The 15,078-nt window shown below is 48.0% G+C and overlaps 1 protein-coding gene across 2 annotated transcripts in view; it reads left to right on the forward strand.

Annotated features, from left to right (window-relative positions):
- Positions 1–5,591, forward strand: part of ERN1 (endoplasmic reticulum to nucleus signaling 1) — a 101,555-nt gene extending 95,964 nt beyond the window's left edge. For both annotated transcript variants that reach the window (XM_037808480.1, XM_037808481.1), the window contains exons 21-22: positions 81–148; positions 889–5,591. In XM_037808480.1, coding sequence (XP_037664408.1) covers positions 81–148; positions 889–1,101 — 281 coding nt within the window. In that variant the 3' untranslated portion in view covers positions 1,102–5,591. The remainder of the gene's footprint in view (positions 1–80; positions 149–888) is intronic.
- The last annotated feature ends 9,487 nt before the right edge of the window (positions 5,592–15,078 follow it).

A 15,078-nucleotide genomic window follows, 5' to 3' on the forward strand; every position in this document is an offset into this window, starting at 1 on the left:
GAAGCTCCAGAAATTTTCTTTTAAGATTTGTTGGCTTATTTATTTGCGTAACCATTGCATTCCTTGACTCTTTGTTCTAGACCTTCGTAAATTCAGAACCTATAAAGGTGGCTCCGTCAGAGATCTCCTCCGAGCCATGAGAAATAAGGTAAAGGGTTTGTGAACACTGGGGTGGAAAGACCAAGTGGCACAGCACGGACGCCGCCTCCTTCCATCCTGCTGTGGGCGGCATCTCAGAGGCAAACTGGAGGCTGTTTCTTCCCTGAACGTGGTTTTCCCTTCAGGGCCATGGCCTGGGGCGTTGGGCTTTGTGAAGCTGGCCGCTCGGATGCTGGTGTCCTTCATGGTCTCTCTGTGACGTTTGTGGTGTTCTCTGCCTGCCTCGTGCAGCCACCATATAAACACACCCCTGAGGGGGAGCCTGGTGTCCAAGGGCTCAGGGCAGGGGCCCCCACTTGTCCTCTGGAGGAGCCTGGGAGAGTCCTCATGCTGTGCTGTAACCAAGCAGCCTTCAAACGGGGGCTGCCCCCAGACCCAGACGATGCCTCCAAGCCCGCGGGGCGGGCGCTTCAATCCCAGGTGACTTTACGCCTCTCGAGGCTGCCAGGCATCCCGTTCGGTCCTGACCACCACGGGAAGCCTGTCCCCTGCCCAGCTGGCCTCTCTGGAAGTGAGGATCTCCCTGGGCCTTTCCTGAATGAGGGGAAGGAAGCAGGCAAGGTGATGAGAGAGAGGTTATGAGTTGCATAAACCTTTTATTCTCTTCTTTATAGAGAACCCAAATCACTCCTATTCTGTCTTGCTTGAATAATAAAGGATCTTTTACCAGAGTTCCCTGAGCTCTCTAACTGCTGAATCTCTCTGTCTGTGTGTCTGCCCCATTTGCAGAAGCACCACTACCGGGAGCTCCCCATGGAGGTGCGGGAGACGCTGGGCTCCCTCCCTGACGACTTTGTGCGCTACTTCACCTCGCGCTTCCCCCACCTTCTCTCCCACACCCACCGGGCCATGGAGCTGTGCAGCCACGAGAGACTCTTCCAGCCCTACTACTCCCAGGAGCCCCCAGAACCCCGGCCCCCGGTGACCCCAGATGCCCTCTGAGCCAGGGCAGGTCCGCCATTCTGGGAGGCCCCAGCTGTGACTGAGGGCCGGGTCTGTTCAACCCGGAGCTGACACCGCCGGCCTAGCAGGGAGCCCACCTTCCCAACCAAGTGCCTTGAGCTGCCTGCTCCGCAGCCAGCAGAGGATAATGCTGGCCCCAGGCAGTGGGAGAGGTGACCCCTCCTGACCAGCAGAACTGGGCAAACATTGGCCGTGAACGCTTTACAATCAGGGATGTCTGCAAAGGAGGGTCCACCCAGAGGCAGCGAAAGGAGCACCTTTGACCTTCAGCTGGATGAACTTGCTTCAGGCTTCTGTGTCTTTTAAAAACTCCTGTTTGATGTAATCCCGTGGGCTGAAAGAGCCTCTGAGGAAGGGAGAGAAGGAATCCTCAGCTCTGCCTGCGTGCTGGGACCAGGGGCATGTCTGTCCTCAGCCAGCTGGGCTGGGGAAGCACCGAGTGCTGCCTCCAACTGGAAGTGGGGCCCAGGAGGGGGGCTGCCGAGGAGGAGGTTCAGAGGGGGTCGCCCCTGGGGCAGGAGGTGGCGCATGGATCACGAATGAGCCCCGAGGAGCCCAGGCCACTGCTAATTGGTATTTTCTCAGAGGCAGCGAGAACCTTGCATGGGGCGCAGCGTTAGAGACTGGCCAGCAGTGCGTTCTGGACAGGGAGGTCGGAGCCGCAGGTTTCTCTCCGAAACAAAGAGGACACTCGTCCCAGAGGCAGCTGCGGCCCAGGGCACTGGTGGCTTGAACCGTGACCTGTGGTGGGTTTGTGCCCTGGGCCATTGGGGGTGTTCAGGAGCTGCTGGGGGTGGGTGGCATGAAGGGGAGCGGCTCCGACCCAGCCTGAGCAAGCGGACGGGGAGCAGGCTGAGGGGGCACTCACAGCCGCCAGGGCATCTCCAGGGGCAGCGGGGAGGAGGCCCCCCTGCCCTGAGGCTGCAGGACGGAGCTGCTCGGGGGTGGGAGGCCAGCCAGGGTCACCACACTTAGTGGGCAGACTTCCATGTCTTTCTTCAAATTTTAATAACTTTAGATTTTGATCAAACCATAGAATGCTGCATCAGCTGTAAGTAAGCTAAACTTAACTTTACGCTTACTCATGAAGAAGAAATGCAAGATTCATCTTTTGTGTGGTTAAACTACCAGGAATCTCCATTCCCCTCAAGAAAGAATGCTCGTATTTAGAGCGTTCTCTCATGCTGACGAATAAAACATCATAGCAACAGCATGTACATGTATTAAACAACTTCAAAGTTACATTCCCTAAATTATGTCAATGCCAGATCCTTTTTTTCCCCCAAAATTTAATATAATTTTTAGCTTTAATTTTAGTCAACAATTCCTCTGTCTTTTCTCTACCAAGAGCCTTAGAGGTTAAATGTAACCAGGGACCCTGGAAGGAAACGGTCCCAGCGTACTTTCTCCAGTGCTGGTGAGCTCTGCAGACTCCACTCAGGAGTAAGAATTTAATTGTCTAGTTTTACTAACTTAGAGAGAAATCACTGTTTCTTCTTCTTGTAGGATGTTCTCTGATTGTGTGTTTTTATCAGGGCCACTCATCAAAAGTTCTTATTCTGGCTTTGTAGAATTCACTTTTCTTCCTGTCATAATGCCAAAAGTAACTTTTCCCCCTTAATATTCATATTATCCTATGTCTTTCAACCTCATCGATGACTTCATTTGGACCCTGGAGCCAGGCCATTGCGTCGTCTGCCACATTGTCTGTCCTTCAGGAACACTGCCAGATGACTTCTCTCCTCCACACGCTGATGCCCTGTGACGGGATGGTTTAGATGCCGTCCTCCACATGGCTCCACGTCAGCTTGGCCCATGGCCTCGAGTGGTGACAACCTGAGAGTCAGGGTAGAAGGTGCCACAAGTGACTAAACAGGACTTCCGGCCTCCTGTGCCACCTCTCCTTGTTCTCGTCACTGAAGTTTCTCTTTGGGGAGTAGCTGGGTGATTTCTAGTTGTGCAGTGGTTGTGGTATGTCCCCGTTTTGGCTGGACTCACCACTGGGACAACTTTTTTCAAATTCCTTTTCTACTAATTGAATTAGTTTCCAACCACCCCAAATTTCTCAAACTTGTTTATTCACTGTTTTTTATTTGAGTGCTTATTACATGAGTGAGGCCTGATCCTGGGCGCTAGGGATACAGAGATGAACAAGATAGACAAAATTTCTGCCTTTGAAGAGCATACAGTGAGAGAGACAACAAGAAGCATCCGTGCTACGAAGGAATCAAAAAGTGTGCGGGCTGAGGCCTGCACCCTGGGTTTACATCATGCTGTCCCAGAGCCCACCCAGATCTGGTCAGGTCACCTTCTGTCTGTCTGTCTCTGTCATCTTGAGAAACCCAGTCACTCATCAGGCCCTCGGAGGTTTGAAAAAGTCTCATGTGGACACTCATCATGGAAAAGACCTTGGGCATCGTCTGGCAAATCCAATTCTAGTCTCTAGAATTCCAGTGTCCTGTTGTGCTCGGTGCAGCATGCAGTTGTCTTGTGGACTAGAACAAAGATCTACCACGTTTTCCATCATGTGGTGGCTGAGCTGTTTGATTCTGGGACTTCTGCAACTACTGGAAGGCTATTTAACTTTTATTTTTCCGTTTAACTTGTTAGAAGTACACTATCTTCTTCTTTAAGACAGATGTAGTTACATCTGTTAGGAGCCCAAAGGACATGATAATTTATTTAGATCTTGTGTTGAACCATCTTTAGCTTGTGTGTGTGTACGTGCACGTCCATGTGGGAATTTCTGTTGTACTTCTTGAGTCTTTAAAACTTCACCGGGTGTCAAAGCATTTGCACTTTCGGGGTTGTTGGTATTACTTGGTAAGTTGCTGTATCCCCTAGTTGCTGACATAGAAAATCCTGGATGCCAAGTTCCTTCGCACCCCACCCCAGTGCAGTAGTCGCCATGGGCTCTTTGCAGTGAGGGGCCCCTCTGGTCAAGGACGTCTGTTGTACTGGAAGATCCACAGGTTACTGGATCCAGAAAAGTATTCTTCCCACTCTAGAAGAAAGATCCTCATCAGTTAACCCTGATCCTCCTCGGTAAGGTTTTGTGTGCAGGTACTTCATTTATCATTGGCTTTTCTTCTCACCGCAATAAAAGAGACTAATTGGTTGCTGATCTAACCTTTCTTGTGGCTGTGGGGACTTCCGGTTGTAAAACTTTCTCTCCTTGGCCGCTGTCTTTTCAGAACTTGGACTTTGGCCAGGTTTGGTTTTCCCAAAACTGTTTCCATCTCCCTCTGGGTCTGTTGCATTTGATTCTGGTGGCCTCGGGGAAGGGGGGCTGGCTCGGCTTTCCCAGCCTCTGCACTGGGAGAGCTGGGAGGGAAAGACAGCACACCTGCAGAGAGCCTCTTGACAACCTTGGTTTAACTTTTCCCTCTCTGCTCTTTTAGTTTATGAAACTGATTATCTGTGTATTTCCCAGCGTTTCTTTTCCTTGTCTGTTACTTTGCCATCCTGGAGTAGCTGTTGTAGTTGTGTATGGGCTAGCACTGGCTTTTCCTAGAAGAAACTCATCAGTTGTCTCATCAGGTGAGCAAAAATTCTGCCTTCTGGAGTTGGACCATTATCTTTAAAACCAAAGTGTCTCTTCTCTTGTTTTCTTCATAGAGCAGTAATTACCTGTGAGTAACTCTGTTTTTGATTATTGTATTGGCACTTAAATCTTTTCTGTTTTTGTTGGAAAATTACAAAAGGACGTGTCTGCGATATGAGAGAGGAGGCTTAACCACCACCACTAACAGCCAAAGTGCCCCCCACTCTCCCCCAATTCTCTCCTGCCTGTGCTCTTTCTGTGTTTGGTGGATACAGTATTCCTTTTCAGTATCCCTAAAGCTGTGACGGGGGAGACCCCACTTACCTGGAAAGCATTACCGGTCACTTTTGCGGCATTCTCACATGCATGCCTTGTGTAGTGTTCTGTTTGCAATGACCTATTTATTTAACCTATTTATATTTATTTAATTTTTACTCCAAAGTGTATCCAGTTACAATTGTTCTTGCTTAAAGTGTATCAGATTTATTTTGGACACCGCTGACCATTATAAACTGGAAAAGGAGAAGTGATACTGTATCCTTCCAAGGGATGGACGCCTTGCAGTAGTCTTGTCTTAAAGGGTGAACAATTTGGTCGGGGTAAAATGTTAATTTTTAGGTGATTTTAAAAAGAAATTCTGTGCCATTGTGTCTTCTCTGTGGACAATTACTTGTTGAATTGGTATGTGTTAATTGTGTAATACAATCCTCTTTGTGGAGCCTAAAAACCTCTTTTTAGCTTTATATTTTATAAACTGCCAGATTGTACAACTTTTTTGTATATTTTTAAAGCTTGATGCTGTGAGGGTGATTATCTAAGTTAAACAGCATATTTTTGTACCTCCTGTACAGTTTTATAATTCTGCTGATTGATGATGGTATCTTATATTGAGCCAACCACAAATAAAGGTAGTTTTAGATTTGGAGGTCAGTTTCATCTTCTTAAACACGGAACATGCTCTCGGGTGCAGGAGCCATTCTTGGCATCTTCCCGGGCTAGGGTCTGGATGCTGAGGTCCGAGCAGCTGCCTCAGCTGGTGGGAGGTGGGGGGATGGTACCTGCCTGCTGGTGTCTGTGGCAGGGCCCAAGGGGCTGGAGGGCTGCTTGTGGGGAAAAAAGTTCTTTGAAACATTGCAGAAAGTTCCCCTGAGTTATGATTGGGGCTGAATTCCAGGGAGGTGGCCAGGTTGGGACAGACTTGCCACGAGCTGAGAATGAGGCTCCTGCAGAATTTAGGGCATGTGCACAGTAAACGGGTACTGGCCTGAGAAACCCAGGAGAGGAGGAGGATTGCTGAAGTGACTTGGCCTCCAAAGTGATAGAAAACCAAGACCCAGAAGCATCAGAAGCAAGTCAGACATCCACACACACACCAGGGAAGGAGTTCAGCGGCCAGCCAGCTTGCATTTTAGGGTCCTCCCAACATGCCGTCTCCGTCCTCTGCCCCGGGCTCTCTGCTGAAATCAGGGGAGGCTCCACTTGCCCTTGCACCACCAGGACAGGGTGCATCGGCCCCAGGACAGCGGAACGGCAACTGCCTTGAGACTGGCGCCTTCCTCGTGCCGACACACACATGCACACTCGTGCTTTGGTGGGCACCAGGAGCACTGCCAAGAACGATGGACGCCCTCCCCACCGAAGCACTGGGTCTTGGGCACAGATCAGAGGAAGGGTGAGGGGCTGCGGGAGGTTCCTGGCACCTTTTGCTGCCTCGTGTAATTTGGACACTTGAACCAATTCCTGAAATGGCCCAGGCCCGGCTGCCGGTAGCACCCTTAGCTGCCTCTGGAGTGGTGGGTTGCAGGGCCCAGGGTGTGCCAGAGGGTCCCTGTTGCCTGTCCCCTGCTGGCACTGCCAGGGAGTGTCGAGAGAGAGGCACTGAAGCAGAGGTCATGGCTTTGCAGGCTGAATTAGTGTTGGGCTGCCAAGAAGATACTTTTTTTCTGAATGTTTGATACATCTTATTAAATATATATACATATATAGCCAAATGTATACATATATAAACATGCCTATCTTTATACCATCAGTGAATTACCAATTTTCAGTGTTGCATTTGTACCACCTGTGTCCTTTGTAATAGAAACTGCTTAGCTTCCTGAGATCGTGACAGCTGGCACCATCTGTCTTCCCACCATGGGCCAGGCCCTGTGCTGGGGCATCGTGTGCCTTCGTGGCTCGCTGGTCTTATTCCTCTCTTCCCACAGGCCAGTATTTTTCCTCAAGATTGAAAACATCTGGCCTCTCTCACTTCACCGAGAGACTGACCAGATCCTCTGCCAAGGCCAAGAATCAGATCATGAGCTCACCCCTAGACCAATTGCCCATGGGCAGAGGGGCAGGGCTGACAAGAATATGGCAGGCCCTGGGAGACCATATTGAAAGACGGTGTGGACAGGGGGTGCAGGGCGGGACGGTAATTTCATACACCTGGTCTCCAAGAGGGCACAGGTGAACCCAGTGCAAGGTGACTCTTGAAGTTCTTCCCCTTCACGCCCGCTCTCTTTACCTCTCCACCGTCCCCCGCCCAGCCCTGCTGAAGCGCGTGGAGCCACAGAAGCACACTCATCAAGTTTGCCTGCGGATGACACAAAGCGGGGAAGAATAATCACCAGCATGATTCACGTCCAAATCAAGATTCCAGAAGATTATGAGAAACTGCAATTCTGAGTCAGGACCCAAAAGATGATGGGAAGTCCTGCCTTCCCACTAAAGAAAAAGCAAATGCTTGAAGACCAGTGGAGCAAATGCAGATGGGGTAGGGGGGTCCACCACTGACCGACAGTGACCAGTCGCCCTTAACTGGCACCAGGCGAGGCCGATGGTCTGTGCGCTTGGACCAGCCCTCGAGGCCCCATACTTCACGCTGTGCATCGTCTTTAATGATGGTGCTGGAGTGGTGGCAGGATGGTGAGGACCTTGGAAACTCACAGACATTTGAAGAAACGAAGAGTTTGGCCCAGAGAGACATGGGTGCTTTGAGTCCTCAGCCATCTGCCCTGTGGACGGGGATCTGGATTTGCTGCCTTGTTCCAGAAAGGGGAGCAGGTTCCAGGAGGGCACCTGCCGGGCACGTGGACCAGCTGCCAGCTGGAGCTGCCCAGAGCATGGAAAGAGGCTTTGCAGGTACTGGGGGGAGACTGGCCGAAGCGAAGGGCCTCATTCTGACTGGGGCAGGAAGAAATTCTTCCTTGGGTGAGACATGGGACTAAGGTACCTTCCAAATAAGAGCCTGTGGCTGAGGCCAACCCCGCCCTGGGCTGAGTTCCTAGGAAGGGCCGTCCTATGGGCGTGAGTCACGGGAAGTGGGGGCGGCTGGGGGCTCAGCCACAGAAGACCTGCCCGGTGGCTGGGCCAGGTGGGGCGGCCATTCTCCAGGATCCTGCCCAGGGTGTCTGGCGTTCTGGACACGTGTCCACAAAGAGGAAGCTGGCACAAGGCAAGAGGACCAAGGACCATAACCCCGAGTGGGCCCAGCCCTGGCTCCTGGCCTTTTGCCAACTCAACCAAGAAGAAAAACTCCCCTAAAGGAGGAGCACAGGGTGAGGCGAGATCACTGGGCCCCGATTCAAGACGCTGGCTCCAGCCGCACTGTGCCATGACCAGCAAACATGTCCTTACAACAGTCACTGTGCTGCGCCCTTTGGCCCCAAAGTTTCTCCTAGAACACTCAGCATTTCAAGATGGCACACCGAGCTTACACTGTGCTCCTCCCTCCTGCACCCAAACCCTAGAAATGAGAGAAGAAGGAGAGCAAGTGAACGTGTAAACCACACTCAATAAAAGGAGGGAACGATTTAGATCTGAAATGGGGAGGAATGGCTGAGAAGCTCCACACAGGTGTGTTCGGATGGAAGAGGGAAGCTTCAGGGCCAGGAGTGTGTGGATGGAGGTGGTGAGACCCCAGAAGAGGATGCTCCACTGAGGGGGCTCCACCCCGGGTCGGGGTGCTGATGGTGAGTGAGCTGCAGCACCCCTGTGGGGCTGTGCTTTCCCAGGACGCCCCCCCTCCTGCCTGTAGGCTACACAGCAGTACTGGGGGGACGTGTTTCCAGATAAAAGCAGGGAGTGTGGATGCTGGGGGTCTGGGGAGACCCCCAGGCACCTGCACCAATGGGAGCAGCTGCACTGAGAGCCCAGGAGCCACCCCACCCGCTGCCATCCTCTCTGGGTACAGGGCAGCCCCCCAGGAACCCCAGCTGCACAAGGAGCACAGTCCGTCCCCGTCTGCGAGGTGGGCCTCACAGAGGGGCTCACCCCTGAAGAAACAGAATAGGATCCTAAAGGAAGCATAAGTAAAATATCCTTAGAGAAAGGAGGGTGTCACATCCATGGAAAAGCACCAGTTAGATATCCTAGAAATGAAAAATACGATTGTTGAAGTAACATCAATATTGGATAGACACGGCTGAAGAGAAGAATCACTGAAGAGTGATCTGGAAGTTCAGATGTAAGATTTCCCCCAGAATGCAGCAAAAAAGGATAGAATGGAAAGCAGGAAAGAAAACTTAGATGTGGGGGTAGACAGGATAGCAGCCCCCCAAAGGTGTCCACATCCTAACCCCTGAACCCCGTGACTATGTTACCTCACATGGCAAGAGGGATGCTGCAGGTGTGCTGATGTGAAGGGAGGTGATCCCGGTTTACCGGGTGGGCCCCATGTCATCACAAAGGCCCTTAAAAGCGGGAGGCGGGAGGCCGGAAACGGAGGTCGGAGGGCTGTATTCTGAAAATGGCGAAGGGGCCACAGGGCGAGGAAGCTGGAAAAGGCAAGTTAACAGATTCTCCTCTGGAGCCTCCAAAAGGAACACAGCCCTGCCGGCACCCTGAGCAGGACTTCTGACCACAAGCAAGGCAAGATGGCAAATGTGTGGTGTTTAAGCCACTACAGCCAGTAGCAAAGCAATCAGATGTGTAGAATAGAACCCGAAATTCCAAGATCCATCCAAATTGGAATTCCCAACAGAAGTATGGAAGGGAGGTAATATTTAAAGAAAAATATGATTTCTCAGAACTGAAGAATGACACCCCTCAGGTTGAAAGGGCTGGCAGCACAAATAAAGATGAGTTTTTAATCCTTGCCAAAGTGAAGAAACGTAACATGGAGGATGCAGAGAAAACCCCCAAAGCAGCTGGGCAGGCAGTGGTGTGTGTGTGTGTGTGTAGAGTTCCTACAAAAGGATGGTGAGGATACAACTGACATCAGTTTTCATGTCGGCAAGAACATAGTGCAGCGATAGCTTCTAACTGCTGGGGAAGGAATTTTGAACCTAAAGGTCTATATCTACTTCACTATCATTTAGAGGTCAGGGTAAAATAAAGATGTTTACAAATATGAAAGAACTCAAAAAGTTTACAGACCTCCAATGAAGGAATTACTGGTGGATACACACTAGCACAAAAAATTCAAGAGAGTGGAATGCCAGAGCCCACTCTAGTAAGCATAGAAATTCCTTAAAAGTAAGACCATAGGCTAATTTCTCTTTAAAACTGCCTCCTCCCACAAATCTGACTATATGGAAGGAGGAGTGCTAGGAGGAAAGAATGGGTGGAAGTCAAAGCTTACAACATTTCTTCATCTGCTGGGAGGACAATATAGAAAACGGTCAACTCTCGACTTTGTGGAAGAATGAACTTAAATAGGTATGTTAATTATGGTGACCCCTAGAAGGATGGAATTTTCAAACCGCTGGTGCTGGGTAGAGAAAGGAACAACAACAAAACTCAATCCAACAAACTGTGTGAAAAGAAATGAGAAAAGCACAAAATTAGAATGCAGGGAAAGTTCAAACAACAGAAATAAATGGCATAAGCTCATCTATTAAAATGCAGCAATTCTCAGTCTGGATGTGCTGGTTTGGATCTGTTATGTACCCCAGAAAAAGACTATGTTCTTTTAATCCAATCTTGTGGGGGCAGATCTACTGTGGGTGGGATCATTTTTTTTAAATCAAATATTTTTTTTCCAAGAACACCATTAATTATTTTATTTATAAATATTTCCATTATGAAAGAAATATCAAATCACAGGATGTTTAGAAACTAGGAGAAAAACCCTCTTAACTTTAATCTAATCTTAATACACTGATATCATTTGGCCTTTATTCCCTTCTAATCTTTTCTCATATGCATTTTTTTTTAATTCAGTTTTATTAAGATATATTCACATACCATACAATCATCCATGGTGTACAATCAACTGTTCACAGTACCATCTTATAGTTATGCATTCATCACCCCAATCTATTTTTTTTATTAAATTCAGTTTTATTGAACTACATTCACACACCATACAATCATCCGTGATATACAATCCACTGTCCACAGTATGCTAACATAGTTATGCGTTCATCACCACAATCTATCTCTGAACATTTTCCTTACATCAGAAAGAACCAGAACAAGAATAAAAAATAAAAGTGAAAAAAGAATACCCAAATCATCCCCCCATCCCACCCCATTTGTCCTTCAGTTTTTATTCCCATTCCTCCACTCATCCATACACTAGATAAAGGGGGTGTGATCCACAAAGTCTTCACAATCACACTGTCACCCCTTGTAATCTACATTATTATATAATTGTCTTCAGGAGTCCAGACTGCTGGGTTGGAGTTTGGTAGTTTCAGGTACCCCAATCTATTTTTGAACATTTTCCTTACACCAGAAAGAACAATATTTGAGTAAAAAAAAGAAAAAAGAAACACCCAAATCACCCCCCATCCCACCCTATTTTTCATTTAGTTTTTGTCCCCATTTTTCTACTCATCCATCCATACACTGGATAAAGGGAGTGCGATCCACAAGGTTTTCACAGTCACAGTCACCTTTAGTAAGCTACATTGTTATAGAATCATCTTTGAGTCAAGCCTACTGGGTTGGAGTTTGGTAGTTTCAGATATTTACTTCTAGCTATTGCAATACATTAAAACCTAACAAGTGGTATCTATTAGTACATAAGAATGTCCACCAGAGTGACCTCTTGACTCCACCTGAAATCTCTCAGCCACTGAAGCTTTATTTCTTCTCACTTCGCATCCCCCTTTTGGTCAACAAGATGCTCTCAATCTAACCTATGCCGGGTCCAGACATCCCCAGAGCCACATCCTGTGTTGCCAGGGAGATTCACACCTCTGCTGAGCTAAGAGATAAAGCCCAGAGTTTTTCCCGGAGAAGCTAAGTGAGAACCCACAGACGCTTGAAGAGAAGGCCCCTGGAATCAGAAGCTGAAAGCAGCGCAACCTGGGAGCAAAGAACCAGCAGACGCCAGCCACGTGCCTTCCCAGCTGACAGAGGTGTTCTGGACGCCATCGGCCATTCTTCCGTGAAGGTTCCCTCTTGTTGATGCCTTAGTTTGGACACTTTTATGGGCTTAGAACTGTAAATTTGTGAACTAATAAACCCCCATTGTAAAAGCCAATCCATTTCTGGTATTTTGCATTCTGGTAGCCTTAGCAAACTGAACACCAGGTTATATTTTAAATAAGAATTTTAATTTTTTGAGTAAATAATTTCATATTATTCAAAAGTCCAAAACTAGAAAAAAGTTGTTATGAAAATTCTCCCTCTCCCCTGCCAGGTTCCACCACCAGTAAATAATCCCCATGAGATTCTTTTGTAATCTTAAGAAATCATTTAAGTAAATATGAATATATATTCTACCCACCCCTGCTATTTTTCACATGCATACCATACATGCTCTTTTGAATCCTGTTTTTGTTTTTGTTTTGCTTTGGCAATATGTCTCTTTATTATTAAGGTATAATTTATATACATCTTAAGTATACGATTAGATGACTTTTAAAATATATTTAGACCTCCACAACCATCTCCCAGACCTCATCATAACCAACATGAGGGATCCAGAAAAAGTCAGCTCCGTGAGCTGCAGGCTGAGTTACTGTGAGGTTAAATAAATGACCTCACGGTTCTGGGTGGCTGCACCTGCCCCATCAGCCCTGGCCAGCTGAGGACTGGCGCCACCTGGTGGCAGTTGTCTGCTCCAGAGTAAATAACACCCTCTACATGGTGGGATTTTTTTTTTTCTAAATCTACTTGTGCTTTTTCTATCTTTTTCAAACGGTCTTCCTTGAGTGTGAATTACTTTAATAATAAGGAAAAAAAGAGTAAAAAGCCCCATCCTCCTCTAAGCTTCACCCTTTCTGTCTATAAAACAAAGAGGCTGGCTTGAAGGAGCACTAAGATCCCTGCCTGAAGAGTCTCTTGGTCACTGACGTTTGGTTCTTCATTCCATCGCTTACAGCTCCATCTCCTCCGGGTGCCCCACAAGCCTACCTGTGGCCTGAGCTAATCTCTTCTCAGCTCAGGGCCTTCTACTGCTTCCCAAACCTTTCCCACCTCAGAAAAAATTACCTCGGGACTTTCCTCTCCTCTCTCAGCCTCAGGTCTAACTCATCCCTGACTTTTATAGGATAAATTACTCTGTCTCTTTGCTCAGAGATTTGGATCTCTTTGTGATCTCTTAAAAGGACTATTCGTCTGGCAACATCAGTTGACTCATTTAAGACCGTTCCCCAGTTTGCTCCTCAGAATAACAGTTCCTAGGGATATTAAACTTAGGGGGAAAAAAAACGTTCAATGTCTGAATAAATAAATATTCCATACTTATTGCAAGGCTTTTCAGAAGCTTCAATACACTAACTGAAATAGGGAATATTCAAGAGGGAATAATCTCCAATTACTGCCTTTAATTCATTTAAAAAAAAAAAAAAAGTTAGGAGTAGCACAGATAATGCTACATTTTCATCAAATCCCATTTCATTTTTCCCTATCCTGATACCCAGGAAGACAACATTCAGCCTACATTGCAGGTGTGCTGGGGCCTTGTGACTGGTTCTGGACAGTGTGCTGGGGACACTCGAGCCGGAGCATTGGAGAGCTGGGGCACAAGCCCCCAGGTCTCCTCCTCTGACATGGTGACCCTGGATTCACAGGGTGAATGACAAACTTCCTATGGCATTTTTCTTAGTTTCAGCAATCATTTTTAATTTCCAAAGATTCTTGAACTTTATCCCTTTCTTATAGGAAAATTAGTATCTGAGGATACTAATTAAACTTTAAAAAAAAAAAAAGTTTTCTTCAGTTCCCTGTATTATCTCTGTATCCTCTTGGGTCTTTTTTTTTTTTTTTTTTTTTTTTTAATCTTGATCTCTCTTTTCCAAGTTCCAGATTTTCTTTAAAGGTCTGGTGATCCGTGATGGTTTATACATATCAAAAAATGAAGCAATAAAAAGCTGATTGAGGCCCTGTTTTGGTGGGTTGAGCTCATGCTTTTAGGTGATCACATGGGGAACCCTTAAATGTGGGAATGCAGAGGCCTGTGCTCCGGGTTCTTTAATGTCTTTGGAGAAGAATCCTCTGATTGTTGGCTTAGGGATTGACACCTACCATTTGTCCTTCTGCATCAGGGGTGTGGGAAAGTCAAATGCTCTATAAACCAACTTCCAGCTAATTCCAGTTCCCATGTCTCATTGCCTGACTCCACTATTGTTCCAGAAGTCGCCAAACTGAAGCCTCTAGTTCCGCTGGGCTCCAACAGCTCAGCTGTGTCTTGTTCACTCACACTGTGGGTGATGGCAACTTCCCTTGGTTTTCCTGCAAAGGAAACCTAGCCTGTTGGGGCCGGAGGTACTGAACAGGCACAGCAGGTGCAAAGAGGGATGAGGGGGGAGGTGGACAGGGAAGTGAGTGGTCTTGGGGGTCCAGACTACTGGACAGAGAGAAGGATGTGTTCAGAGAAGATACTGGAACAAAGAATACAGTGATAAAGTCAGGGTTAAGCCGCAGGGGTGGGCAGTGGGAGTGGAAAGAATGTGGAGGCTCAGCTGTGAGCCTCCCAGTGGACACTGGGGTTGCCCAGGGTGGCAGCAGGAGGGGGTAGGGATAGACAGAACCAAAGTCCTCCACAAATCCCAGGGAGGGGGAATGGCCTTGAGATGGGGAGCTGGCAGGGCCTCAGGGAGGATTATCTGCATGGGGTGGGCTTGCTTCCAGGCCACTGCAGCCGTGAGGAGCCAGCCAGTACTCAAGGCCTAGTCAGCCCCTAGAAACAGGAAGCCCCCGCTCAGAAGAAATAGGGGGAAGGGGTTATCCTCAGAGGATGGCTGCCTCCAGTCAGGTCAAAGAAATGGAGGGAGGGGCTGTGAAGGGGTGCGGTGAGGGAGGTAGGAAATTTCTCTACAGTAAAACAGGTTACAGGGGGCAAATGAGAGTTTTGAACCAAGAGAATCACTAACCTGAATGTGGATGGGAGCTCAGGAACTGGGGGAACTGAGAGTTTGTATTTCAGGCTGAGGAGGCCCAGACTGTACACATGGGTGGAGTTAACTTGTCTCCAGATACTTTTTGGAATGTTGATGGGACACTGCTCAGGAGCCAGGAATGACATGTGGCCC

This window comes from Choloepus didactylus, chromosome 18, assembly GCF_015220235.1.
Source record: "Choloepus didactylus isolate mChoDid1 chromosome 18, mChoDid1.pri, whole genome shotgun sequence".
Lineage (NCBI taxonomy): Eukaryota > Metazoa > Chordata > Mammalia > Pilosa > Megalonychidae > Choloepus > Choloepus didactylus.